This window comes from Sabethes cyaneus, chromosome 2, assembly GCF_943734655.1.
Source record: "Sabethes cyaneus chromosome 2, idSabCyanKW18_F2, whole genome shotgun sequence".
NCBI lineage: Eukaryota > Metazoa > Arthropoda > Insecta > Diptera > Culicidae > Sabethes > Sabethes cyaneus.
In genome coordinates, this window is record NC_071354.1 from 151,564,651 (window position 1) to 151,592,128 (window position 27,478).

Genomic DNA, 27,478 nt, shown 5'->3' on the forward strand with positions numbered 1-27,478 from the left:
TTTCGTCGGTATATTGACAAATTTTATCTCCCGATTAATCAACCTATTTCGTTTGGTTCCATCAGACACCTCTATTTCATCCACCCCATCGGCAGACAACCATGTTTTCGCCGCCAACATCTCGTGTGTGCGAAAATGAGATAGCATATCAGCACTGAGTTTCACTCAACTGCCAGCAGTCTGATTTGGGCCCGCTGTCAAATTTTGAGCCCCGAACATGCTGTCGCTGACGTTTACTGCAGTTCGATATAGAGATGTCGATGGGTTGATTTCATCACCCGACTAAACAGCCAATTTAGTCGGTTTTAGTCGATCGATTAAACATACCGACGAATCGGTAGATCGCCCTGTTAAACTCCCATAAGCGTCGTTGCAACAATCAGCCGATTCGTCGGGTCCAAAATCGGGCGATTCAGCCGACGCGAACCTACTAAATCGGAGGAAAAGTAGGGGGGATTTTTTATCGGGTTGTGGAGATGTGCTGAGATGTTGGCAACAAAAACATGGCATCCATCGCAAGCCCCATCGGGTTTTGGGATGACATGTCGCCACTCTGTATATAGTCACTCTATCGACCTTTTCGCGTGCCTACTCTGAAACAAAAACCATGGTATCTCGCACAATTTTGCAGAAAACGCATGCTTTTTGTCAGTACCATGAAAAAACTATTCAAATTTACCATGATTCTTGTACAAGTAATATGTTCTCAGATAATTTTACCTATAGTTATCATATATATATAGTTCGGCGGATAGAAAATTGGGAGCCAAATAAACGTCAAAAGCGGAGCCAAAAGCTTTTCAAAATCCAAAATGCAGGAGTAATGGTAAAAAAACACACTTTATTTTCATAGAACTAGTCATTTTCAGCACCCGCCAGTGATTATTTTTCGTAAAAACCTGCACATTTCACCATAATTTCAAATTTAATTTCATAAATCAGGGATGTCAATTCGCCTGGTTTTCTATCCGCCGAACTATATATATAGTAACTATAATTTTACCACCTTTCGTGGTCATGCCTTGCAAAAAGGTCGATAAAGATATACATTTATAGGGCTTCACGGCTAGTGGGCACAACTTTCGGAAAAAATAACATGCTTTTGGCAACTCTGCTCACGTCAAGTTGACATTATCCCCCTTGTAAAACTGTCAAGCGCAAAGTAAATTGATATATACCAGGTATATGACAATGCGAGCTGTCATATACACTTTGCACTAACACATCTACACTAGTTCTGAGATTTCGAGCATTTTATATGGAAAATTAGTTAATTTTTTTAAAAAATCGTTGGATACGCAAGATTTGTCTATTTTTTTTCTCACAGTTTTTATGTTTATGCTTAGAACATTATTTCTAGTATGTATTTTCATGAATACAATGAAGTGCAACATTCCAAATTGCAAGCGGAAATTTTTTCGTCAAAACGGTATCAAGATGTCTCAAAGAAATGTCGTTATATCGCTTTCCTACAAGTAGTAAAACAAAAAAGATTTTTTTTAAAATGCTCGGACATGATTGTTCAATAAGCAGCATGAGCAACATTGTTATCCGCCCGCGATATTTTTCGTCTGATTTCTGGTAAGCTTTTAAAGTGTTAATTATCTTCTTAGACCGTTTTGTAGCAATCTAAGATTACTTTTTATGGTTTTCTACGTAGTGTTGAGACGGGTAAATTTATGATAAAAATCAGGTATCATCTTGGAACAGTGACTTCAACTTAAGGATTTTCAAGCAGTACCACAAGCATCTATTCGAATAAAACTATTTTTTAAAAGAAGACATCAAAGGCATATTCAAGAGCATCATCCAAGCAAAATGTTGGATGGAACGTGTTTTAATTTAAGCAACCGTATACCGTATTGATCGTGAAGTATTAGAAACATTAATTCATTTTTCAATTGCACATCGAAATAGTTAGTCACCCATGTTCTCAAATTTTTTACGCATAATAAAGAAGGCTACAAGTGCAAATGACTTTAAAATATATTCCTTACATTTCATTGTAAATGTTCAAATATTTCTCTGGAATAATATAGCTGCATTCATTAATTACAATTAATTTAGTTTTAATTTTCATGCAAGTTCCACCATATTTCAGAACTATTTCTTCTTCTTTCTACACACACTAATGCAACCCTCGATGGTCACATACCTGGTATATATCAATTTACTTTGTGTCAAGCGTACGTTAGCAAAGTTGCCAAAAGCATTTGAATATTTTCCAAAAGTTGTGCCCACCGGCCGCCATTAAGCACGCGAAAAGGTGGATAGCAGAGATGTCAGTGCGTTTTTTCGTCCCTGATTTGACAGTGTTGTGGGGTTTGTTTTGATTACTTATTCGCAAGATCCAGAAGCGAAAATGACAAAAATATATGTTATGCAGAACTGTTATCATTTTTCTGCTTCGGAAAAGACGGGCATTTCCGGTTTCCGCAAACAAGTGGTACGAATTACAAGTAATAAACCCACTAGCAATAAAATTAGGTTACAAAGGGAAACAAAACAAAACACAAAAACGTCAAATCAGAGTTGAGGTTAGGCACCATGCAAAGGTTTATAAAATAATTTATAATAATAAAAAATAACGTAAATAATAACATGGATGTCCATCAGATAAAAAAAGAACCTAGAGATGATACGGACTTGGAGCAGCGTATTCCACGTCATTTGGTGCAGCGAGATATAGCGGCAAACATTTCCGTATCAGTGAATACCATTGACTTGACCCGTGACGAATATTTCAATGAATTCGAGAGCTTCCTTAACAGTATCCAAGATTACCGTAAACCGCGAAAGGACAAAAGAATTTTCCGCCAACTAAAACATGTTGAAGAAGTCCTAGCTCTACAAACAGTTCATTTACAACTGATTAGTTTTTATCAGGAAGCTTACATTGGCACTTTGTTTGGAATTAATTTTAAAAATGTCATGATATATGGAAGGATCATCCCGGGTGCTGTACGGCAGGAAAATAATACACAAATTTACAAATTAGACGATGGATCGGGAACGGTTGATGTCCATTATGCTCATGGTTTACCAAAGGATGTTGGTATGATTTTACATTTTTTTAAAAACTAATTTCGTCAAGTAATCAACACACTTCTAATAGAAAATCTAGTTTCCATCAATAAATGCGAGGATATTCTTGCAACACGCAGTCCTCTCAATGAAGAACAAGTACCTGACAGTACAGAAGAAAAGGAACATTTGAAACTCTTGCTAGCGTTGGTGAAAAATCGTTGCCAGCAACGATTAGAATATTTTACACTTGGCACTCGATGTTTCGTTATCGGTCGACCGTTTTTAAATCGATGGGATCGTGTCTCGATTTACGCCTATACTATGCACGCCGACGCTGATGCACCAGAAAAGTCTGCAGAAGTGTTCTGGAAAACGCACCTCGCCATATGTTATGAACAGAGGTATGCTCCTGCCCTAGGGATAAATCAACGGTGATATAACATTTTGAATGTCTTAAGTGCTATTTTCAAGTGCATTTAATTACGCTGATAAGAAGTTTATAAAATTGAGTAATTTTGATGTATATTTCCGCGCACATATTCTAAAAAAAAGTATCATTCCAGCACAAAAGAATATAACGCGTGATCGAGATAAACTTTAAACTAGTTTTTTTTTTTTGCAAATCCCATTCTATTCTGTTTTTCACCTTATGAATGTCGTAGATACACGGAACTAAACGTTGGTCATAAACAACTGAGCGGTACAGTTAAGCAACCAAAAACAAGAATCAAGTTTAAGCCGTTTTCGCTCTAATAGCCGCTCGCTTGCTAGTAACGGCCTGGAAACCAGATTTAATACTAGCCACTGAACAGCGTGACCCACATGATTCGCACTGCAGGAAGAATAGACGTGTGTCCTTCTGGAGAAGAGTTTCAGGCGAACGGCAGGTGTGGCATGTTACATACTCCTTGATGTACCGTCGCAAAACGTTCTCGATCTGCTTCGGCTGGAATCGACCCTTGATGATGAGCTGCGAATTGCCGTCCACCGAACCGCTGGTTCCCAATTCGGCTAACAAAAAGTCTAGTAAATGTTTCGGCTGACGATGCAAAGTTTTGCATATTTCAGTAAAGTTAGCAAATGAAGTCTTTTTCGTGCCAACGCGCAGCACCTGAGGGGGACGCATGACAAATTTAGGCTTTCGTCCACCGGCCATATCAGGATTCTTGTCCAGAATGATTTCGAAAACACGCTGCAATAGCTCGTCATATGTGTAATCACGATCAGAGCCAGCCCATGTCGTACTGTGTTCATCCACTGTGAATAACAAAGAAAAACAGGGCATAAGCACAATCTTTCAAATAAATGATTGCATCATAATAATGTTAGTACCAAATTCCGTCACACTCCCGTCATTATCCGTAAGGCATGTAATTTAAAAAACACCCAACAATTAACCCATCAATACATTAGATATATCCAAAGCAATCGTTAAAACGATCACGTCAATTTTTAGGTTCAAGATACATACCATTCTCCTTTTCCTCTTCGCGAGCAGCTTCCTCTGCCTCCATCAGTTCCGTAAGATCCTTCTTCTTCTTCTTTTTCTTTTTCATGCTGAAATCGATCTTCATATCATCGTCATCCAGTCCATCATCGCCAATACTGAAAACGGCTCCATCGGCATCATCCATTTTTCCAGCTTCCTTGCCTTCTTTTTCGCTCTCGGTTTTTCCCTCGGAAGCAACCGCAAGAGCAGTATCCAGCTCATCCAGATTAAACGGCTTCTTCTTTTTTTTCTTTTTCTTGCCGAAACTTTCGAGGTCTAAATTATCATCCAAATCGTTTGCGGTGACTCCATCCAATCCTATCGCATTGTTACTGTCCAGTGGTAGAGAACCATCGCCGGTAGTGGGTGTTTCAACATCACCGTCATCAACCCCAAGTGCACCATCGAGGTCAAATGGAGTCTTCTTCTTTTTCTTCTTCTTCATCAATGAAGGGTCAAATATCTACAAACAACAAGAAAACTATCGGTAATCATTGGACTGAAACAATTTAGTCAACGAATTCGATAAAACGGCAGGTTTATAGGAATATCTATAAAACAATCTCCAACATCTTAACCTCGAAACATAAATGACATGCTATGCCAATAAATTACCAGCATGGCAGATATTGAAGTTAGCTTTTGAAGAAATTGCCAACAAAAACCTGGCATAACGGAAAAAACCAACTTACCGCATCATCTTCAGCCATGATTAATTATGTAACTCGTAATTTCGCAGCAAACTCAGCAATATATTCCGAAATATCCCTAAAAAATTGCAGAAATTTCAAATTACTAAAATTTCATCAGCTTTTTCTGACTTGACAGCTAAGCAGTTCTATTTTCGATACGTTCCCCAAAAGGAGTATAGCATCAGCTACTGAAATGACATTAGTGAGATAGAAATGCAAGGGGTGTTTCAAACAGCATAGATTACAGCGCACCCAATAAAAAAATAAATAGACCATTTTATATGACAAGCGACAAGGTAACGTGCTGATATTGATATTGCGCTTTCCCGTGCTGGTACTTCCACAATCTACAGATGACCCCACGGGAAAGCAACATTAATATCAGCAATGTTGTTATTTCGTAAAATGGTCCATGGATTAAATACTTCGGTAACTATAACGGTAAACCCCGTGGTAAACTCCGATCAAATTTCTTTATTGAGCTTGCTTACGTTTACTGTACGCACAAATCGACGCGCGATTTGTTGTTGACATCTAACTGGGAGCTTTATCTCATTTGCTTTGCGTTGACAAGAGCTAACATCACTGCGGGCTCACGAGTCGTTGGCCCCGCTGACAGCTGAAGAGCTAACTTGTGTGAAGAGTGGCGAATATACAGCGGGGTGCTATCCCTATCTTAACGAACGGTGTTTGACAGTCGACTTAACGAAGGGCGCTATCCAGCTTTTTACGAGCCATAATGGCGGATGTGTTCGTAATATTTGAACAGCATTTCTGACATTTCCCTAATACATCGCACGTTTTCTTTCCGTATATTCCTTTAGTTTTACCGTGAACGCGCGGAAAGAAAACGTGCGATGTATTAGGGAAATGTCAAAAATGCTATTCAAATATCACGAACACGTCCGCCATTATGGCTCGTAAAAAGCTGGATTGCAAGAAAAGCGCCCTTCTGACAGGTAAATTTGCTGCCAACCTTGTCGAGATGTGCTGAGATGTTGGCAACAAAAACATGGCACCCGTGGCAAGCCCCTGCGAATATATGATATGTCTTTTACGCTAACGCTAACATGTTGGCATCGAAAACATGGCTGCCTGCCAGCTACTTGGTTGTTGATACTGTTGTTAGATTTTACATTGATTTTACGCGTTTGTTTTGTTTACCCGTTTCCCCCAGTTATACCCCTTTAAAAATACGTTTGAGTGAAAAACGATAAGTTTTAGTAGCCTTTTGCACTGGGCTCAGCAAGCTCTATTGTCAATTGCATTGCCCCTTAAAGACTTTTGGTATTTTATCCAGCTTTCCACGAGCGATAATGGCGGATATCCAGCTTTCCACGAGCGATAATGGCGGATATTGAGCACAAGTGGGCACAATCTTTTGACATTCATTGGAGAAGCGTTGAGTTCGCCCTGACGGAGTTACTATGGATATGTTCATGATTGTTTGTTGTTCGAGTGTAAAAATGTAAACATTGTTTAATTTTGCAGATCAGCTGAAGTGGAACATAACTAAACGGATTCAATCTTTTATAGTGGTTTGCGGCCATAATTTGCTGAAGGCACTGGCTCAGAATACTTTTTCACAATCGTGCGAATTAAACATTCGAAACATTACACATTAACGCAAACATTAACTTCATGTTGGCCGATCCTTCATGTTGTCAAGTTTGCTCTCGAACAGCGTGTCGACTTGATAAGAAATTTTCCGTTGCGTATTTGGACATTCTCTCTGAAATTTGCGAAAACTGCAAAGCCACAATCCATAAAACTTGTAGCCCGTTCAATTATGTTACTCTTTAGCTGATCTGCAAAGTTGAACAATGTTTACATTTTTACATTCGAACAACAAACAATCATGAATGTATCCATAGTAACTCCGTTAGGGCGAACTCGACGCTCCTCCAATGAATGTCAAAGGATTGTGCCCACTTGTGCTCAATATCCGCCATTATCGCTCGTGGAAAGCTGGATTCATAGACGTCAAAACATTTTCACACTCGCATTTCCCGCTATAGTTGTTCTAATGTTGTAATTGACAAATGCTTATTGGAGCCGTTCCGCAATATTTGAACGCCAAAGACGCCATTTTCACGAGTCCCCACCCCTTGTAACAATTTGTAACAATGGATCATTGAAAAAGCTGAAAATTCTTACAGATGGCTCCAGCATCGACAAGTTCTGTCAAACACTCGATGAACGTCTGTGATCGACTGTCAAACTGCATTGCAATCTGATTGGTCCGCCCAAAAAGACCGATTCAGATTAACCGTTACCAACCGTCAACAACAACGGAACGGCAAGAAATTATGACGTGTAATCTGTATCAGCCTTAGAGTTTACTCTAAATATGCCACGTGGGGCTTTAGTGTCCATCTAGCGGTAAGCATGAGCAAAAGCTACCTAAAATGATCCATTGTTTCTTATACCCCCACCCATACCCGTAACGCGTAACTTATTAATGCTCGATCGCTCTGTCGATGGTTGCGACACAATAACTTATTTTAATTTAGCTCAAAAATGTTGAGTAATTAGTTTTTGCGTAATTTTATGTGTATTATTGCGATTATTATCTAAAATTTTTCTTTCGTCGGTTTAGTTGTGCGCCTAACAGTTGCGCGCAGCTCTGTTCTGGTTGCTCGCAGTCAAAGTATCTCTTTTACACTCTTACGAAATCTCGTAAGAAACTGTCAACGCAAGAGTGATGAGAAAAACAACAATATTTCTCTCTCGCTCATCAGCTGAATGCTAGGGTAGCTTGCTTCGTGTTTGCCCGTTCAAACATGGCCAAATTTTTCACAAACGCAACCAGCATTTAAATTTTATCATTTTCGGTTAACGTAAGGCATTGTAACTGTGTTGTTTGTAAGTCTGTACGTAATAGGACAAAACAAATGTTATCTAAGCAAAGAATAAGAGCATAAACATAAAAAACTTACACGTGCTTACACTGTCAATAATATATGATTTACCTTTGCGCACAACTATATTAAACTGGAAAACGAAATATTTTCTCGGGAAGCACAATATCTTTAGATAGAATTAACAAAAGTGTGAATGTCGCAAATGTAAATAAAACGCGTGAGTTATTTTTGCTGGACCAGCATAGGAAAATCAACTCTCAAGGCCCGCGCAGAATAAGTACTTTATGGTAGCGGTTGCGTAGATTTGACAGATTATCTGTCAAATTGTATGGGTGAACTGTCAGATTAACGCAAACGCAACCGCAAAGTACCAATTCTGCGCGGGCCTTCACTCGGTTTGTTTACGATTGCGACATTCGCCCTTTTGTTGATTCTATCTTCATTTATGAATAGTTCATTTTTTGATATTTTTAACTATGTTATGCGTAACTTTATTGCTCAAAGCCCCCTCTCCAAAAAATGCATAACAATCTGTTACAGAAATTCAAGAAACTCCCACCCACTGCTACGTTACGTAATATTTGAACGGCACCCTTCAGTTTTATCACCATCAGTAAATACGCAACTACGAAGCTACACGATCTCTTTTACTTAAAGCCCTAGATATCTTTATCCAGCTTTTTACGAGCCATAATGGCGGACGTATTCGTTATATTTGAACAGCATTTTTGACATTTCTCTAATACATCGCGCGTTTTCTTTTCATACATTCCTTTAGTTTTACCGTGAAAGCGCGGAAAGAAAACGTGCGATGTATTAAGGAAATGTCAAAAATGCTGTTCAATTATTACGAACACGTCCGCCATTATAGCTCGTAAAAAGCTGGATAGTGCTTTACTTTTACCCTCATGACTTATATATCCAGCTTTTTACGAGCCATAATGGCGGACGTGTTCGTAATAATTGAACAGCATTTTTGACATTTCCCTAATACATCGCACGTTTTCTTTCCGCGCGTTCACGGTAAAACTAAAGGAATGTATGAAAAGAAAACGCGCGATGTATTAGAGATATGTCAAAAATGCTGTTCAAATATAACGAATACGTCCGCCATTATGGCTCGTAAAAAGCTGGATAAGTGTGTGTGAAGAATGGTTCAAAATCTCTGTTTCTTGCACTCTTTAACAAATTCCTATCCTTGCTTCACGCATATACTAAACGTATCTAGGTGGCAGCACCTTTACTTCGTAGTTATACGCACCCCATCGGCAGGCAACCATGTTTTCGCTGCCAACATCTCGTGCGTGCGAAAATGAGATAGCATGTCAGCACGGCGTTTCACTCAACTGCCAGCAGTCTGATTTGGGCCCGCTGTCAAATTTTGAGCCCAGGACATGTTGTCGCTGACGTTCACTGCAGCTCGTTATAGAGATGTCGATGGGTTGGTTATACGTATAATCTAATCTAAGGCGTGAAGCAACCAAATGTCACCGAAAGCTACGCGTTATCTGTTATCTCGCCGAAGTCACACCGCCGGAAGAGGGTGACCTGGATGAAACCACTCTTGAAGACTGTTGGAATGCCATGAAAACAGCCATTAATAACGTAGCGGAGAACGTCTTAGGTCGTGTGGCACCGAATCGACGTAACCAACGGTTTGACGAAGAGTGCCAGCAAAGTAAATTGATATATACCAGGTATGTGACCATCGAGGGTTGCATTAGTGTGTGTAGAAAGAAGAAGAAATAGTTCTGAAATATGATGGAACTTGCATGAAAATTAAAACTAAATTAATTGTAATTAATGAATGCAGCTATATTATTCCAGACAAATATTTGAACATTTACAATGAAATGTAAGGAATATATTTTAAAGTCATTTGCACTTGTAGCCTTCTTTATTATGCGTAAAAAATTTGAGAACATGGGTGACTAACTATTTCGATGTGCAATTGAAAAATGAATTAATGTTAATGTAATACTTCACGATCAATACGGTATACGGTTGCTTGAATTAAAACACGTTCCATCCAACATTTTGCTTGCATGATGCTCTTGAATATCTGCCTTTGATGTCTTCTTTTAAAAAATAGTCTTATTCGAATAGATGCTTGTGCTACTGCTTGAAAAGTCACTGTTCCAAGATGATACCTTTTTATCATAAATTTACCCGTCTCAACACTACGTAGAAAACCATAAAAAGTAATCTTAGATTGCTACAAAACGGTCTTAGAAGATAATTAACACTTTAAAAGCTTACCAGAAATCAGACGAAAAATATCGCGGGCGGATAACAATGTTGCTCATGCTGCTTATTGAACAATCATCTCCGAGCATTTTAAAAAAAATCTTTTTTGTTTTACTACTTGTAGGAAAGCGATATAACGACATTTCTTTGAGATCTTGATACCGCTCTGACGAAAAAATTTCCGCTTGCAATTTGGAATGTTGCACTTCATTGTATTCATGAAAACACATACTAGAAATAATGTTCTAAGCATAAACATAAAAGCTGTAAGAAAAAAAAGACAAATCTTGCGTATCCAACGATTTTTTTAAAAAATTAACTAATTTTCCATACAAAATGCTCGAAATCTCAGAACTAGTGTAGATGTGTTAGTGCAAAGTGTATATGACAGCTCGCATTGTCATATACCTGGTATATATCAATTTACTTTGGAGTGCCAGTAGATATTGGATGAGAAGAACACAGCGCTGTTACTAATGCTGCGTAGAGCCATCCATCAGAATGTGGAGCGATACAAACAGAAGCGATGACAGCGAACCCGAATCTTCCAGGAGAAGAAAGGCCACCAAGGCGAGAAGGAATGTGAGAAACTCGAGACTCGACGAATTTGCGATGTGAACCATCAGCTTTTCGTCATTGCCTCTCACTTCTGTATCTCTCCTTGTATGCAGTGTTGCGAAGCCCACACTCGTGTGGTCTAATTTTCTCACACACACGTACTCATTCTAACAAACACGCCGGCATAAGCATCCCTTTAAACCTCCCACGTTTATTTCTACATGCACTGTAACGAATTTTTGTGAGTGTGTGCTTAGCTAACAGCTACGATCGTCGCTCGTCGTTCGGCGTTGCAGCCCAATCTGCTGATACCAATTACTCCCGACGGCTCGTTCTCCCTCCCGTGAGTAAAATCAAAGGCAAAGATGAAAAAGAATAAGTAATGCAAAATTTGTATCCCAGTGTATTTAATCACCCTCAATTTATTTTGACCTTTACTTAGTTCCACGAACTCTTGTAGCCTCAGAGATGTCCTTTTTTATAACGGCAATCTATTCAATAAACAGAGGAAATTGTAGAGGAAAGTAATGAAATCGAAGGTGTTTTATAGAACCCCTAGACGGGAACAAGGCGTAAAAGGAAAAGAGTAAATTAGATAAGAAAGGTCATTGAAGCAATACTTATACTTACTGCTTACTAGGTTCAAAGTTCGTTTCCTTTTAACAAGCTAAGGGGCGGATTGACGCTAGTTATAATATGAGCCAATTAACCGGATTCGACCGGCCAATAAACCGGATTTAGCCTCTAATTTCGAACCCTGAAAAGCCGCTTTGAGTATCTCGGCTAACACTTAGCCTGAACTCAAGCGTTACTTTGACTGACGTCATCGTGAATTACATCCCTGCATAGCTGCATATTTCAAATTACCCCTTTGCTCTAGGACCGTTCTGACGAGAATGATGTTTACGTCAAATTAAACAAGCAAAAAAATCAAAGTCTATTTATAATTTTTAGTACGCGACTAATGGTAAATAAAATATATCATATTTCGTTCAACAATTTGTAACTATTCGAAAGTCATCCAATAAAAGCTAGCATGTTGAGCATATACATAATCTCAGTAATGGAATAAAATTCATTTCTAATCGCTAATAAACATGAACATCCTGTCTAAATTCATGGCAGTTATTATTAGCACACGTCAGTTCATTATAAAATATTCGGTTTTCTTTCAAATATTGGGTTGTTCGGGACGTGGTCCAACGCCACCAGCCTTGTCATAAACAACATTTGCTACCTCAGCAGCTAATTTCAAAGTGTTCTCTTTGGTACCTGCCTCAGCGTATACGCGAACAACATCCTCTGTACCGGAAGGACGCACAAACGATCTACCGTTTTCGTATTTAGCTACAATCTCATCGATGGCTTGCTGTAACCCTTCGGGAGTAACGCAAATCCTCTCCGCATCGGTGGTGGTAATTACATTGCGATTCTCTACTTTAATCTTCATTAGCACATTAGGTAGATCGTTGTAAGTTGCGAGCCAATCCTGCAAATTCCACCCTCTATAATGAAGCACCGTTTCTACAAGTAGCATATCGGAGATTGCATCACCAACAGTTTCATTGGTAAGAGCAATCGTTTGCAGCAATAAACCTGCCGTCCGACGTTGTTCCACGGTTGAAGACTCATCCCGACTAGCAGCGGTAATTTTATTCTTAGCACTAGCACTGTAGATGACGGTACCGTGACCGTTGGCTTCAAAATAGACACCAATATCGTAGTCCAGCGCTTTATGATGCAAATGTTTTACTCCAGTAGAAACGCATGCAACTGGAACTTTCTGTGAAAGTTTACTAAGAGTTAATGCTACGCAGATTGATAAAGTAACCTACCAACTCATTAACAATGTAGTTTGTAGATGCTCCATTTGCATAGGCAGTTTGGATTAATCCCATTTCCAATTGAACTCCGCATCGTTCTACCAAATTCTTCAGATACCTGAAAGAAATCCCCGCTTAGTCGATTTAACCGTAAACGATTCAAAACAATTTACCCGGCAAGTAGCGTAGCTATTCGATCTCCATCAAGCAAATGGAACACATTCATTTCATCTGTAAAGTAATATACAATACGATCGGCGTCTCCATCAACGGAAACACAACGCGCATTCGGTTCTAGCGTCTCGGGCAATCCCTCAGGCGCCCTTTGATTAGTCTTGACAAAATCTGCACCACAATTGAAGTTAATTTTTCCATTACTATTGAAAACTTTTACGTCCAGATATCCGTCAAATTTTTTGATAAAACCTAGCATTTTTAGTGAGCCGACTCCATTTGCTCCATCATAATAGACCTTATTAATGTAATTATCTTTATTAAACGATGTTCCTCGGATGTTTTTGAAGGCTTTTAAAAGTTTGGTCATATAGCCTTCCTCAGTGGGTAAACCGTACGCCATATTCGTGTTAGAGCACATGACAAAGTAGTGCAACATAGGTGTCGTAACGATTCCAAAATCCCGTACATTACCCTTCATAGCAGCGATGCCATTTAGCACCGCTTTGGCCAGCTGTGGACTATGATAGCGGGTGTCCATTCCGACGAATACCTTGGCAGGATCGTTATTATCTACGCCTTCGTCCAAACAAATTTTCGCAACCTGACTTTCAAGATCGGCATCGCTGACATTAACTAGCGAGGTGGCGAGCGTTTCCCATCGTTGCTCCAACATTTCACCCATAGGATCGATTAGCTTCACTCCGTTGTCCTGTTCAGGGTTATGCGATGCCGTTATCATAACACCAATCACCTGACCTGCTTTAGCACGCGATCTAATCACTGCCAACAGACCCATTCGATACATCACATAGTCCAGCCGGTCAGCGCTGCATCAAACATAGAGATAGTGGATATGTAAATTGCAGATATGCTAGATTTAGAGTTAATTAGAAAATTGCATAAGCCACTTGACTGTCTCAGTGGACTAGATAACGGATTTGATATATGCATATGTGCAAATTTATTTTATAGATATTACCATCTTCGACTTTCAAGCATATATCTATTGCAAAGAATAGAATTGGATATCAATTAAAAATTTATAACTTGCATAAATTCATAATGCCTGTCCTGTCTTGCCTGGCTAAGTAAATCTGGCAAGCTTTCGTTATATTGATAAAATCATGTTATCACTATGTACTATTATTATTATTGTTATACAAATATAAGGCACTCGATATCTTACAACAGCTAATTTACAGTCAATTGCATTAGACATAAGTACAGTTTAAGAGATTGCATGAGCACTGAGTATATACAATTTAAAATAATGATAAACATTGACTCACTGCGTTCGAAATCCGGCCGTGCCATACTGAATGTCTTTTTGATTTTCTGGTTTCCGATGATACTCCCGAGCAAAAGCGTACACTTGTCGTAAATTGAACGTTGCACCCGTCATACTTAGAGCCGTTGAAAGAAACACTAAACACTTAAATAAAATAAGCTTGTAACATACAAAATAAAAGCGACCAAATCTAACGCAGAACGGATTTCTTTAAAAAACTGGTGGCAGGTTGTGATTCAGCACCGCACAAAAGCCGCACTTCGCACGTCAGCAGAATTAAAGGAATGTTTCAAGCCTTTCAAGCGTTTCAAGCACATGAAACGATCGAAACAGGAACGCATCGGTTGGTTGGTGCTTACGGGCTGTGAAGAAGCGAACGTGTCTATCAAGGCACAGAGAACGCAGAGAACAGACTACCAGGTAATTGACAAAAAGTGTGTAAAAGGTTTTTATGTAATCTACGAGTAATCCTTCAATAGAGCACCCCTCGAGCAGTAAGTCTTGATGTCGCTGCCATCGCTGCTATGTAACTCCAGCACAAAGAAATATTGATAAAGGTGCATGGATATTTTTTGATGCGTTTGGCAAACTATTTCTGGAAGGCGCTACCGACAGATTTTACACACAAAAAATCGATTACTTCCTTCCAGCCTGTTAATCTGTTCTCTGTGATCAAGGTTTGTATCAAGCTACACGGAGAAAAATGTATGGCAAAAACAACCATATTTTAGGTTGCTTCAACCAGCTTTTCGCATTGAAATTTGCGTAAATATATACGTGGTTACTTTGACAAACCGCGATGCTTGAAATTAACTAAAATATTAGGTTGTTTTTGCTTTAGGAATTAACTTCAATTCAACAAATATTTGCTTGAAATAACCAGAATCTTGGTTGTTTGGTTTTGACAGTTGATATCTTTTAGGTAATATCAACCAAACTTTATAGTTTGATCTAAACAGATTTTACTTTAAAACAAACTGATTAAATCTTTTAAGTCAAACATCGAAACGTTTGAAACAAACTACTGTTGTTTTTTTAAAATAAACCAGAAATGAACGTTAAATGTAACCAAAAATGTTGTTTGCAACAACCAAGAAATTTATTGAAACAATTTTTGCGGTTTTAAACATACTTATGCATTGCCGTTGCAGTTCAAAACCGACAGTCTACCAACGGCATTCGGTTTTATTGTTGTTCTGTACGTCGCAAGTTGTGTGCTATATAGCGCAGCACTGTGCGATTCAGCTCACCGGTTCCGACTTAATTGCGACACACAGACAAGTCAAGAATAAAACCGAATATCGCAGGTCGATTACCACGGTGTTCAACTGCATCAGTAATATCTTATAAGTGTATTTTCGGAAGACGAGACAATTTCATGAAAATAGAAAGTTATAAATTATCACTAGTATTAAATTTATGTCAGCAACCTGTCGCTGATGACCCAAATCGACTGCTTCGGCTTCCGGTCCACCTCGAAATCATTCGGGTACGTCAGCTTGTACGGGTTCTCAACAGCCAGATTGTTACGATTTCGCCAGATCTCATCAAATAACGCCGCTCTGCTGGACCAAAGAGATAAACTGAAACTGAACTGTCGTTTTTGCCACCTTTGCCAGTTTAAAGGTTTTATCAGGCCAAAGTCTCGCCAGATTGTTTCTTTTTCTAGTACCGGCGCTGGGACTTCGAACGCCGTAAAACTAGACATCGACTGATAAAAAAACATACGATAACCATCACGATGAACTGGCGAAAGGGAAATCCCAAATAATCCATCCAATCAATGGAAGTTCAAGTCCAAATAGTTCAATCGCTGGCCAAAGGATTTTGAAATTGTATGAACAGATGCTAATACTCTGGCGTTTGAACTCACACAAACTAAAAACGATGATGCCGAAACGCGACACGTCGGCCACATAGGCAAAGGCATCGTTACACTGACCATGCTGGATATCCACCACCAGATTCATATCCAACGAGTCCTGCCTGACTTGATCCGGTAGCAGAATGTACGTCAACAGCACCTTGTCGGTGTGCAGGTCGAAGGTCAAGCATTTTGAGAGTACAAATTTGCTGCAGAATTGTTAGTGGGTCGATAACTCCGGCGTAGAACCCACAGCCGATCGCATTTTATCGACGTAAATTCGGTACAATGAAACCAACTTGCTACACTCCGGATTCCCAGAATCCAATTGTGGGGAGTGGTGTAGAAGCTCCAGTCCGGATGCGGACTGCAGGGAACGCTGGGATTTTCTATCGGTGACGGCATATAGGATAAACTCGCAGGAACACCAAGATTCCAGCGGGGAGTAGCGATTGATATATCGTTCCATGACGGAATATACCATCTGCATGACACCGAAAGGTCGTATGGCAAATCATGTAAAAAACGTGAGAAAACGGAATGAATAAATCTTTAATGAATGTTACATATTTCGGAACTTACCTCCGAGTATTCATACACGATCCAGGACAAACCATATTTCCAAGAGGTTTATTGTTTCAGTTTTCCTCTTGTGACGACGAACAGACCGCGAAAAAGCGAGCGACGCGACGACCTACACGGCAAAAAATAATGACATCATCGCAATTGAAATTCTGGTTGGAATAAACATGTTTATGGTTGAAAATAAATAAACTTTTAGTTTGGATCAACTGATATTTAATTTGAAACAATGCGAGTTAATCAAGTTGAAATAATGTGTAAAAGTCGTTACTTTCAACTAGATTTCTGGGTTTAATGCAAACAAATTTCGATGTTAATGTAATCTAAACTTTAGTTTGGCTCCAACCGAATTTTTAGTTGTTTTAAACTAGCCGCATTTGTAAACGCAAACTAAGAACAAGTTTGTTTTGAACTATTTTTAAGGTTGGTATTTGCGTAACCATAAATTTAGTTTATTTATGCCAATGGTTTAGGTTGATTTAAACACCTCAATTTGAATTCAGGTAACATTCACTGTATTTTGCAACCTAAATTTTGGTTGAAATAAACAAGATTATGGTTGAAAAAAGCAAACTTTTAGTTTGGATCAACTGATACTTAATTTGAAACAATGCGAGTTAATAAAGTTGAAATAATGTGGAAAAGTCGTTTCTTTCAACTAGATTAGTGAATTTAATTTAAACAAATTCCGATGTTAACGTAATCAAAAATTTAGTTTGGGCTTCAACCAAATTTATGGTTGTTTTAAACTAGCCACATTTTTCTCCGTGTAGGCGAAAACATCGAGAAAACCTTTTCGGCAGATAAAATATTAGGGTTGCCGACAATTGCAAAAAAAAGTCGTTAGCCAAGAAACGAACCAAGCGGAAAGCGACATCTATTAGCATCTATACCTAAGTAAACAGGTTAACCCTTTATAAGGCCGTGGCAATTATATTGCCAGCAACTAAAAATATTTGTTTTGCGTCTATAATGACATCAATATAGAATAGAAGCAAAATAAAAAATTTTTGTCGGTGGCAATATAGTTGCCACTGTCTTATAAAGGATTAAACGAGAAAAAACCGGTTCAAAAAGAAAATGAACCTAAGTTTAAACAATACGATGCTGCCAAAATTACTTAATTTAAACATAAAAAAACACATTAATGGGACCCTGCCGGATTTGTTGCATATACCCTGGGCCTCCACCATGTGCAGTGCCGCCTTCAACGAAAGGGAAGGAACCGAGTTAATTAACTTTTTCCGAGAAAATTTTCAGCCGATACACAGTGTTGAAATAGCAAAAGTTTTAAATTTTCAGTTTCAAAATTCATGTTTCTAAATTTCGGCGTTAAAACAGTAAGTTTTAAATTCTCCGTTTCAAAATTTATGTTTCTAAATTTCAGTGTTAAAATAGCAACAGTTTTAAATTTTCAGTTTCAAAATTTATGTCTTTAAATTTCAGTGTTAAAATAGTAAGTTTTAAATTCTCCGTTTCAAAATTTATGTTTCTAAATTTCAGTGTTAAAATAGCATGTTTTAAATTTTCAGTTTCAAAATTCATGTTTCTAAATTTCAGTGTTAAAACAGTAAGTTTCAAATTTTCAGTTTCAAAATTCTAGAAGCATGAATTTCGGTGTTAAAATAGTAAGTTTTAAATCCTCCGTTTCAAAATTTATGTTTCGAAATTTCATGTTGAAAGAGTAAGTTTCAAATTTTCAGTTTCAAAACTTTTTTTTTTCGGGTTATCCAACTGGTCGCTTAATAGCGTATAAAACTCTGCGCTGGGCCCTTTTGTGATGTCAACAAAGTGTCAGGGAGACCTCAAACATCAGTTCTACCTGACGAGACAGGCACTGTCGCCCACTAAAACACAGGTAGAGCCCCAAGCATAGCCGTCACGCCTATACCCGTAGACGGAGGCGTTTCGGCCCTGCGCGGACTCCACGAACTGACTCTAAGATCTCTCTGCCAAAGGCCGGAATGTCATATTTTAAATATAATGATGATGATGACAATGATGATGATAATGATGATGATGAGAAGAAAAATGATAGATCGAATTTGTAAATGTGCTTTGGACTTTTTGTACCACTCGAGTTGCAATATGTGGTATAGTGAAGAAGTGGAGGATTCGTCAGCCCCGCCTGACACCGGTCTTCAACCGCGCGCCCGCTTTCAGTTTTCCAACACAAACAACCACAAATGAACGAATAGGTAAGACAAATTTCGGAGCATTAGTGGTTATCAACTTATCAGGGCAAATTTAATCTTTCATCCCCTTAGCATTCACAGTGTATTCCCACGATACAAAGTAAATTGAGCGCAGCACAAGCTGAACGTTCGCGGTAGTCGACAGAAGCTTCAAAATATAGAGACTCGCCCGCCTTCCAACTCTCGAGACCAAAGTGCTGTAAAGCTCTGGGCTTAAACGTCTCTTTAAGACTCGACCCCTTCCCATCGACAGAGCCCGCGGGCGGCCATCAGAGCTCAGGACAGCCACGGGGCCAGTGCAAAAATCCTACTCTATCTAGCAGCACCGCCTAGCCGAAACTCGAACACGCGACACGAATTGACCTAATTTTCCCATCTGCTACCTAAGAAGTGCTATTACCCGTAATCAATACAGAGTGGTCCTTCGGCATCCAATCGGATCTGGTATCCCGCTTACATCCCCTTACTAACCCTAGGCCCCCGACCAACTCAATCAATCCGACATTTTTCGGAGATATTTGTGACAGTTGTGATAAATAGGAATGAATCCCAGAAAACTTCATCTATTGTCAGAGATCCCCATATTGGCCTTATTCTTAAACGGAATAAAAGCACTTTCTGAACAACGCAACAATCACATTTGGTAAATTTTTACCCCGAGTCCCACTTGAAATCACAAAAGTATTTTAATATATACCCACATTCAGAAGTAAACGTGACCGCTGTTCATTTACTGATTAGTTAAAAAGCCCTACACCACGACAAGGTTCAGTTTTATCGTAGGGGAATTTTCAGTTTCAAAACTTTTGTTTCTAAATTCGAGCGTTTAACTAATAAAAGTTTTATATTTTCAGTTTTAAAATTACGTTTATGAATTTCAGTAGGTTTTAAATTTTCAGTTTCAAAATTCATGTTTCTAAATTTCAGTATTAAAATAGTAAGTTTTAAATTTTCAGTTTCAAAATTCATGTTTCTAAATTTCAGTATTAAGATAGTAAGTTTCAAATTTTCAGTTTCAAAATTCATGCTTCTAAATTTCGGTGTTAAAATAGTAAGTTTTAAATTCTCCGTTTCAAAATTTATGCTTCTAAATTTAAGTGTTAAAACAGTAAGTTTTAAATTTTCCCTTTCAAAATTTATGTTTCTAAATTTCAGTGTCAAAATAGTAAGTTTTAAGTTTTTAGTTTTAAAATTCATGTTTTTAAATTTAAGTATTAGAATAGTAAGTTTTAAATTTTCCCTTTCAAAATTTATGTTTCTAAATTTCAGTGTTAAAATAGCTAAAGTTTTAAATTTTCAGTATCAAAATTTATGTTTATATAAACACCATGTACAACACCAACACAACGGGTTGCAAAAGAGTCCGCCTCCTCGTGGTGCAACCTGGGTAACGCTAAATGAATATGAATGAATATATGGTACTACCACCTGCCTTAGCAGAACATCCGTTCATAGCAATGAGCCTATCATGTCAAAAGGAGTTGAACATATTCAACGATTGGTCATGCTTCCCAACTCTTGTATGAAGGGCCAAAAGGGAATTGGTCGATAAGCAACATCACTTACACGTACCAGGGATTTAGAGAATCTCCTTCCAAGGGCTAAGTCACCTGAGTCAATCGTTGAATAATTCGTCTTAATGCAGAATGACTCCAGCAGGTGGGGAGAAGAGCCCGCTCATTATCCACGATGTGTTGTTAATCGGGCCAAGATTAACCCTAGAAAGTTGACTGTTTCACTCTCCCTAGGCCCACCGCTTCAAACAAGTGCTCTGATGGTCCCTTCCTCTTCCCGATTCTAGTTTATTTATGAAATGTGGTATATATGGGTAAAAATAGATCAATCTCACCAGCAGTCCTTCGAATGGAATAGAGTTGCGTCCTTTTAGTTTCCATAAATGCTTCTAATAATTAATTTAATTTTTCTTCTGGTATCCAATATCCATGTGCAGTATTAACACTCGTATTGGCCAAAGTTTTCACTATAAAGCAGTAAATGCTTCATAAGCTAAAACGAAAAAAATAATTAAAATAACTTATATTATGCTTACCAGATCGTGTGGCTCCACCGTCTGCCCAAAACCTCGATTATGAGATCAGGCAGCCGGGAACCACACAGTATCGCACCTCCTAGCTTGGCTACTCAATAGAGCATTACCGGGTATGGCCACGTGGAGGCGCTAGGTAAGGGCTTGGGATAGCTAGAGCTATATTGGACGCTCCTCATTTGCCTTCCCCATTTCATATCCTGCAACCTGGGTAACGCTAAATGGACTCATATTAAAATATAATAATATAATGTTTATAATAATATATGACCTTCCTTCGATTCCTTCGATTCTCGATAACACCACTCGTATAAGAATAATTCTTGGAATTCACCTCAATATCATAAGATTTACGAAATACCCGATCATGAACTTGTGTTCTGTTTTCATTAATTTAAAATAAATAATTGCTTATAGTAATTGTACGAATATCAAACGCTCATGCCCTTTTTATCCCAGCATCGACCAATCACGACTGTGGTAATGCTCTTCGGCAGAGGAACTATGCCATTAGCGCGAAGCATTTTTAGTCCACGAGTGTTGGTGGCTTTCATGGATAAGTCTAGGGTATCCGAGTCGCTCTCTACACACATCAGTACATTTATAAAGGCAACATTAAGTTCACAAAGTAATAATATCAAATGAACTATATGAATGTACAAGCGAAACTTGTGAAATGATATTCGTGCAACACAATAAGCATGTTAAAGTTCTTAAAACATTAATATATCGCTTTTTAATAGCTTAAGTTTATGGGAAACACGTGTGTCCCTTTTTCAGCAAAAAGGAAGGATACACAAAAGGGAGGAAGTAAGCCTCCAAGGATCCGTCCGGATGTTGAGTTCTGTTGGAAAATATCATGCGCTGAGTTAACTCTGAGGGTTTTTTTTATCAAACCAGGTGTAAAATTTGACCACAGTGCAGCTATAGTTTGTAGCATGCAACAGGCTATTCTTTATTGGCATGAGCATTGGATAATAAATAATAAATAAATAAGTCCTAAGTTAGCTTAATACTGTATAAACGCACGCGTTTTACTGTCCGTGATCCAAAATTAACGGCCCCCAGATAAAAGGAGCAATTACACAAGTTTTCAACTTTGTCCCTGTATGCAATCGTGCCTAGATTACCAGTGGGATACAACAATTTTATTTCTGTATCAACGAGTTATAAAATAAAACCCAAAAATAATCCCAAAAGTCAAAAACGATATGAAATGAATAAGGAGGGCAATTAGGATGCGTCCAACATAGTTCTTGCCATTCCAAGTTTCTACCTAGCGCCTCCACGTGATCATACCCGGTAATGCTCTATCCTTAAGATTGAGTAGCTAAGCTAGGAGATGCGATGTTCCGTGGTTCCCGGTTTTCTGATCGCATAATTGTGGTTTCGGGCAGACAGCTGATCCACTCAGCCCTGTTGATAGGTAGGCTCTAACATATATTATTCTAATTATTTGTTTCGTTCCAGCTCCTCAAACACCTACTATACAGTGGAAACATTGACCGTAACATTTTCTAATAATGTACATAGATCTAATATCCACGATAATAATGTACGACTGACGGAAACTCAAATGACGCAACTGTATCTGATTCGAAGGACTACTGGTGAAATCGTTTTATTTTTATCCATATTTACTTGATTTCATTATTTCATTATGTGATAAATTCATTATATGCATTACACTCAGTTCTTTTTTACGCAGTTTATTATTACCATTTTTTAATTTACGCGGTTTTTTATAACGGTTTTTGAATTAATGCGATTTGTTCGTCGATTTTTACCTTTAAAGGATTTTTCGGCGTCTTTTGTATTTTAAATAGCTTTTTCATTGATTTTTAAATTAACACGGTTTATTTTATAACGATATTTGTATTAAAGCGGGTTTTTACATTTTCCGAACTAACGCGGTTTTTTAAATGGTTTTCTTTCACGCGCCACGTATCTCCCGTGTAAAAAAGTTGATAAATGATGAATTCATGGAAGGATCAGAATACAGAGACATCAAGTGAGTGAAAGAAAGTCAACCGAAATCACTACGAGGAAACTCCTGAAGGTCTGAAACAATATTTATGTTATTGTTATTTATGTTCGAACAAACAATCCATTACGTGGGTTAGAGCTGGTGCAACGAAATTAATTATGGAATGGATCCTAATGCTGGAAGGAGACGCTTATGATCCCGAAATGTGCACTAGTGTGTCCACCCAACAACCCCTGTTGGCCCTTTTGCAACAGCTTTAGTGTGAAAATCATCTGACAATCGAATTTGCATCTACTGTACTGCCGTGAATCGACCCCGGTTAAATGCGCAAGTAATTTTGCGCAACAGACTTGCATGCAAGATGGTGGTTATATGCGCAAGTGCGCAAGAGACTTGCATGCAAGCTAAAAACGAAAAGCGCAAGTGAAAACAAGAGAGCAACTTGTATGCAAGAAAATGAGGAAAATTCGCATGCAGAAAAGCGAACTTATTTATCGGGAAAACTTAATTTCCTTAAAATGGAGCTATGGTCGATAGCGTGTCGCAGGTCATACATACAAGGCCCTGGGAGGGAAAACTGCGATTTCCTCAAAACGGCCGGGGTGGGGGAAAATTGTGAGTACCAGCGAATGTTCCTCTACTGGTGGACCAACATCCATGAAATTTTCACAGATGTTAATTTCCTTAAAATGGAGCTATGGTCGATAGCGTGTCGCACGTCATGCATACAAGGCCCTGGGAGGAAAAACTGCGATTTCCACAAAACGGCCGGGGTGGGGGAAAATTGTGAGTACCAGCGAATGTTCCTCTACTGGTGGACCAACATCCATGAAATTTTCACAGATGTTAATTTCCTTAAAATGGAGCTATGGTCGATAGCGTGTCGCAAGTCATGCATACAAGGCCCTGGGAGGAAAAACTGCGATTTCCACAAAACGGCCGGGGTGGGGGAAAATTGTGAGTACCAGCGAATGTTCCTCTACTGGTGGACCAACATCCATGAAAATTTCATAGATGTTAATTTCCTTAAAATGGAGCTATGGTCGATAGAGTGTCGCAAGTCATGCATTTATCGCCTGTATTAGGAAAAACTCTCGATTTTCCCAGAATGGCCTGTTTCTGGGAAAATTCCGTAGCATATAGCTTAAATTACATATCTAATAGGTACAAAAAAAATTTAAGAGACAACTTGCATTCACATTCAGCCGAGAGGGGATTCGAACTCTCGTCATGACGCTCGCTTTGCGGCTGGTGTAGCGCATGAACCGTTGATGAACTCAGGCGGGTAATTGCAGAATGCGCATTTGATTTGGATAATATCTGTTACCTCAACAACTAAAACGTCTGTTAGGTCGGGAGGACATTTGTGCGTTCCTATGGTACTAGTAGTTTAGCATTCGCGCCAATTTTTTAAGCTGCGGTTATGCTACATGTTCTAATTTTTTTATGGCGGTAAATTTACTTCACATGCCTGGTGACACTGTTCGCCATTGCAAATTCGACTTTTGTTATGCGTAGGGTATATAGGGGTGATTTGGACCTTTGAGATGAATTATGTATAAATTTTCTCTCTAGCAGTTTCTCTGACTCTTTATCATACTCCACTCTTTCGTTATCTTGTTACTCCATAACTAAGTCTAATCTAATCTCACACTAACGCAGCCAATTCTGGAAGGCGTCCTGGAAAATGACGATTACTTGAATCAATCATTTTTCTTGTCAACGGCCAGGCCAACTGCGCAGCATGTACCGCAGAGAGAATTCCAAGGAATCAAGTGGAACTAGAAAAAATACCTAATTCCATCAAACTTCTTGAAATCAAGGAAAGGAAGGAAGCGTGGACCTCCCGTACCAAACGCTTCCCATATACATAGATAATGATTTATTTACAGTCGTTGGGAGTATCATTGCTAATAAGGGTTAAGTGATACTCCGGACCCTCAGGGATGAACTAATGGCATTTAGACCAGAAGCCAGGCTGCAATTGGCCAAGGATATAGCGCCTTATTTCGCTCTCTGAAAATAGATTAGTTTACCAAAAAATTAGTATAAATCATATAATACTTGAAATTAAAGTCGTGGGGTTAAATGGTTGCCTAAAACTACATTTGTAAGGTTAGGAACTGAAAACCGCACGACCCCGCACCTCCTAGCTTGGCTACTCAATTATACAAATTGAAGTATTTCCAGGTATGGCCACGTGGAGGCGCTAGGTAGGGGCTTGGGATGGCTAGAGCTATGTTGGGCGCTTCTTCCTAGTTGCCTTCCCCATTTCATACCCTTATCTTGTTACTCCATAACTAAGATCAAAATATTGTGCATTGCAGTGGTGAAAATAAATCAGCTATCCAAATTTATTGCTGACGTTAGTTTTCCACCGGTGTTTAAATTTTTTTCAAGTAATTTATCAAACCTCATATTAGTGCACTTCTCCTCATTTACAGTTTAGCATCACTCTCGAATAACAAAAAGTGGAAGATTGTTTTCACGATACAATCGCATGCTTTACGTAGGACAACGTAAGGTTGATGGGGAAAAACCTATCGTAAAATTTTTGTCACCAAAAGTCTTTAATTTGCCAGAAAATTAAAAAATACATTTTTTTTACCGATTTGCTGAAAATTAAAGCATGTATTCTCCTACCTTTCTTTGGAGTATTCCACCGATGTGAGAAAATTTGAGAAAAACATTCCAGCATAAAAAAATCTAGAAAATTTTTCGACATTTTCATTCAAAAATTTTTATTCTGCAATGCTTGACTCTAGAGTCACGGACTTTTGAAATAAGTGATATCCAGGAAAATTGGAAAATCCTTTGCAATTTTCGGGGAAAATAGGAGACTTCGAATTTTTCAAATATTGGTTTCATTATTTAGTTCAAAACATTTCATTGAATTGTGAAACTCTTTGGGCCAAACTTGCACGACAATTTTATAAAGTCCCCTGAACCACCTCGAAAAATCCATATAATCAACTGTAAATTAATAACCGCGAGTTTGAAACTACCTAACCAAACAAAAAGCTTTTTTTGTAGGTATTCAACGTTTCATAAACAGCGATGATAACTGAGTTTCCGTTGTTTTATGCATTCAGTCCATATAAGGAAAAGCAGATACCATTAGATAGATCATAAACATTCGCTTCTCGTGAAAGTAATAATAGTCAAGAGAGTTGCTGCGCCGGTATGAATTTTTTACTGCATAGTCTTGGGTTCGAGACCCGTCCAAGCAAAATATTTTTTTTTATAGTTTTTTCAATTAATTAATATTAACCGTATTATAAAAAAACCGAAATTTAAAATCTCTCAGCGATTGCTTTAAAGTGGGATGGTGAGAAAAATCTAATAAAGGATTCTAAAAATTAAATTGAATAATTTTTAAAGCACTTGACTCAATCTTAACTCTCTGATATCTTTTCACAATACCTGCTTCCCATTTTTTCTTTTTCTAGGACCTGGCAATACTTTGACTTTGACACTTTGACTTTGACTGTTCCAGGTTTTAATTTTATAAGCTTCCAATTTGATTGTGCGTTCAAAAATCTATAATAATCTATGAAAAGATGTCACTGCAAGGCGGTTAATTAATCCATAAAAAGTGCTACCTGGAAAAGCTATCGGCTTCATAAACAATTCCGTTCAAACAGACCACAGATACCATGCTCTAGCCACCTTTTGATTACCACAGAACTGTGCGAGTTTGCCAGCTGTGCGAGGTGGTAAGCCACCTTACAAAGTGGATCGTACAAAATGCTTATTGATCGGTTGTTGTTCAACATGTTCAAAGAGGACCTGCGAGTGGTCGGAATTTCCGAAATACGACTGCTACGAACGATCTTCGGTATACATCAGCACGGATTATGGAGGCGGATGATGAACCATAAACTCGCACAGCTCTGTGGTAATCAAAAGGTGGCTAAAGCATGCTGCAAGAAACTACAAAGATTGTGTTCGCTTCAAATCCGATAGTAACAAGTCGACCAGGGGTGCAGTGAGCAAGATGGGTAGACCAGGTGGAGCGAGATTTGGTGGAGAGTATGCAATGTCCAAGGAATTGTAGTAAACTCGAGAAACTTTGTTCATCAGGGTTTGTCTCAGGACGGTAAGCCAACTAAAGGGTGTCTAAATTGGAGCACACAAATTTAATTTGCAAAATTCGAGTTTTTATCCGATTGCCATCAAATTTTCAGGGTATCAAATGAAAGAATTAAACTTAGTTTTAGTGTCTTTATTTTGATTAATTTCGCCTCCGTATCCGAATTTCCGTACTTTGGCCTTAACTCCACCCATGAGATTTTGCACTACCTCAAAATCGACATGTTTTAGCATATTTACCCATGCTGTCTTCTTTTCTTCAACTGTACTGACTACTTTGGAACGTTTTAGAAGATTCTGCTTCATAATAGCCCGTTTTTTCTCGATTGGCCGCAACTTCGGGAAATTTGAGGGGTTAAGGTTTTTCGCAAGAAATCGACATTATGTGCCTTTAGCACTACAGCACGTCCTTTGCATAATGATCCGATCAAAACATCGTAGAACAGTTGTCCATCTCCTTATCCTTTGCAGTTGAATGCTGGTTCTCTGGTATCTGGTTGAAGTCCGATTTCATTTTGTCGTATATAACGCAGCAGCGTGGTTTTG

General features: G+C 38.5%; 3 protein-coding genes and 1 pseudogene across 4 annotated transcripts; 1 reads left to right on the forward strand and 3 right to left on the reverse strand.

Annotated features, from left to right (window-relative positions):
• The first annotated feature begins 2,368 nt into the window (after positions 1 to 2,368).
• Positions 2,369 to 3,613, forward strand: LOC128733750 (uncharacterized). 2 transcript variants are annotated; one of them, XM_053827520.1, is made up of 3 exons: positions 2,369 to 2,555; positions 2,617 to 3,055; positions 3,116 to 3,613. In XM_053827520.1, exons 1-3 carry the CDS (start codon positions 2,376 to 2,378, stop codon positions 3,460 to 3,462), a joined length of 966 nt encoding a protein of 321 aa, XP_053683495.1. In that variant the 5' UTR covers positions 2,369 to 2,375; the 3' UTR covers positions 3,463 to 3,613. The 2 variants fall into 2 exon arrangements, with proteins under 2 accessions (XP_053683495.1, XP_053683496.1); XM_053827521.1 differs by having other exon boundaries at positions 2,468 to 3,055.
• LOC128733749 (eukaryotic translation initiation factor 2 subunit 2) lies at positions 3,489 to 5,349 on the reverse strand. The gene is made up of 3 exons (XM_053827519.1): positions 5,209 to 5,349; positions 4,499 to 4,979; positions 3,489 to 4,284 (listed from the first exon to the last, which is right to left on the reverse strand). The coding sequence occupies exons 1-3, from the start codon at positions 5,224 to 5,226 to the stop codon at positions 3,761 to 3,763; spliced, it is 1,023 nt and encodes a 340-aa protein (XP_053683494.1). The 5' UTR covers positions 5,227 to 5,349; the 3' UTR covers positions 3,489 to 3,760.
• A 6,474-nt stretch (positions 5,350 to 11,823) lies between these two features.
• On the reverse strand, positions 11,824 to 14,408 carry LOC128734493 (phosphoacetylglucosamine mutase). Its single transcript, XM_053828722.1, has 4 exons — positions 14,167 to 14,408; positions 12,874 to 13,704; positions 12,713 to 12,818; positions 11,824 to 12,660 (listed from the first exon to the last, which is right to left on the reverse strand). The coding sequence occupies exons 1-4, from the start codon at positions 14,277 to 14,279 to the stop codon at positions 12,049 to 12,051; spliced, it is 1,662 nt and encodes a 553-aa protein (XP_053684697.1). The 5' UTR covers positions 14,280 to 14,408; the 3' UTR covers positions 11,824 to 12,048.
• A 1,174-nt stretch (positions 14,409 to 15,582) lies between these two features.
• On the reverse strand, positions 15,583 to 16,646 carry LOC128736198 (protein yellow-like; annotated as a pseudogene).
• Between the last annotated feature and the right edge of the window lie 10,832 nt (positions 16,647 to 27,478).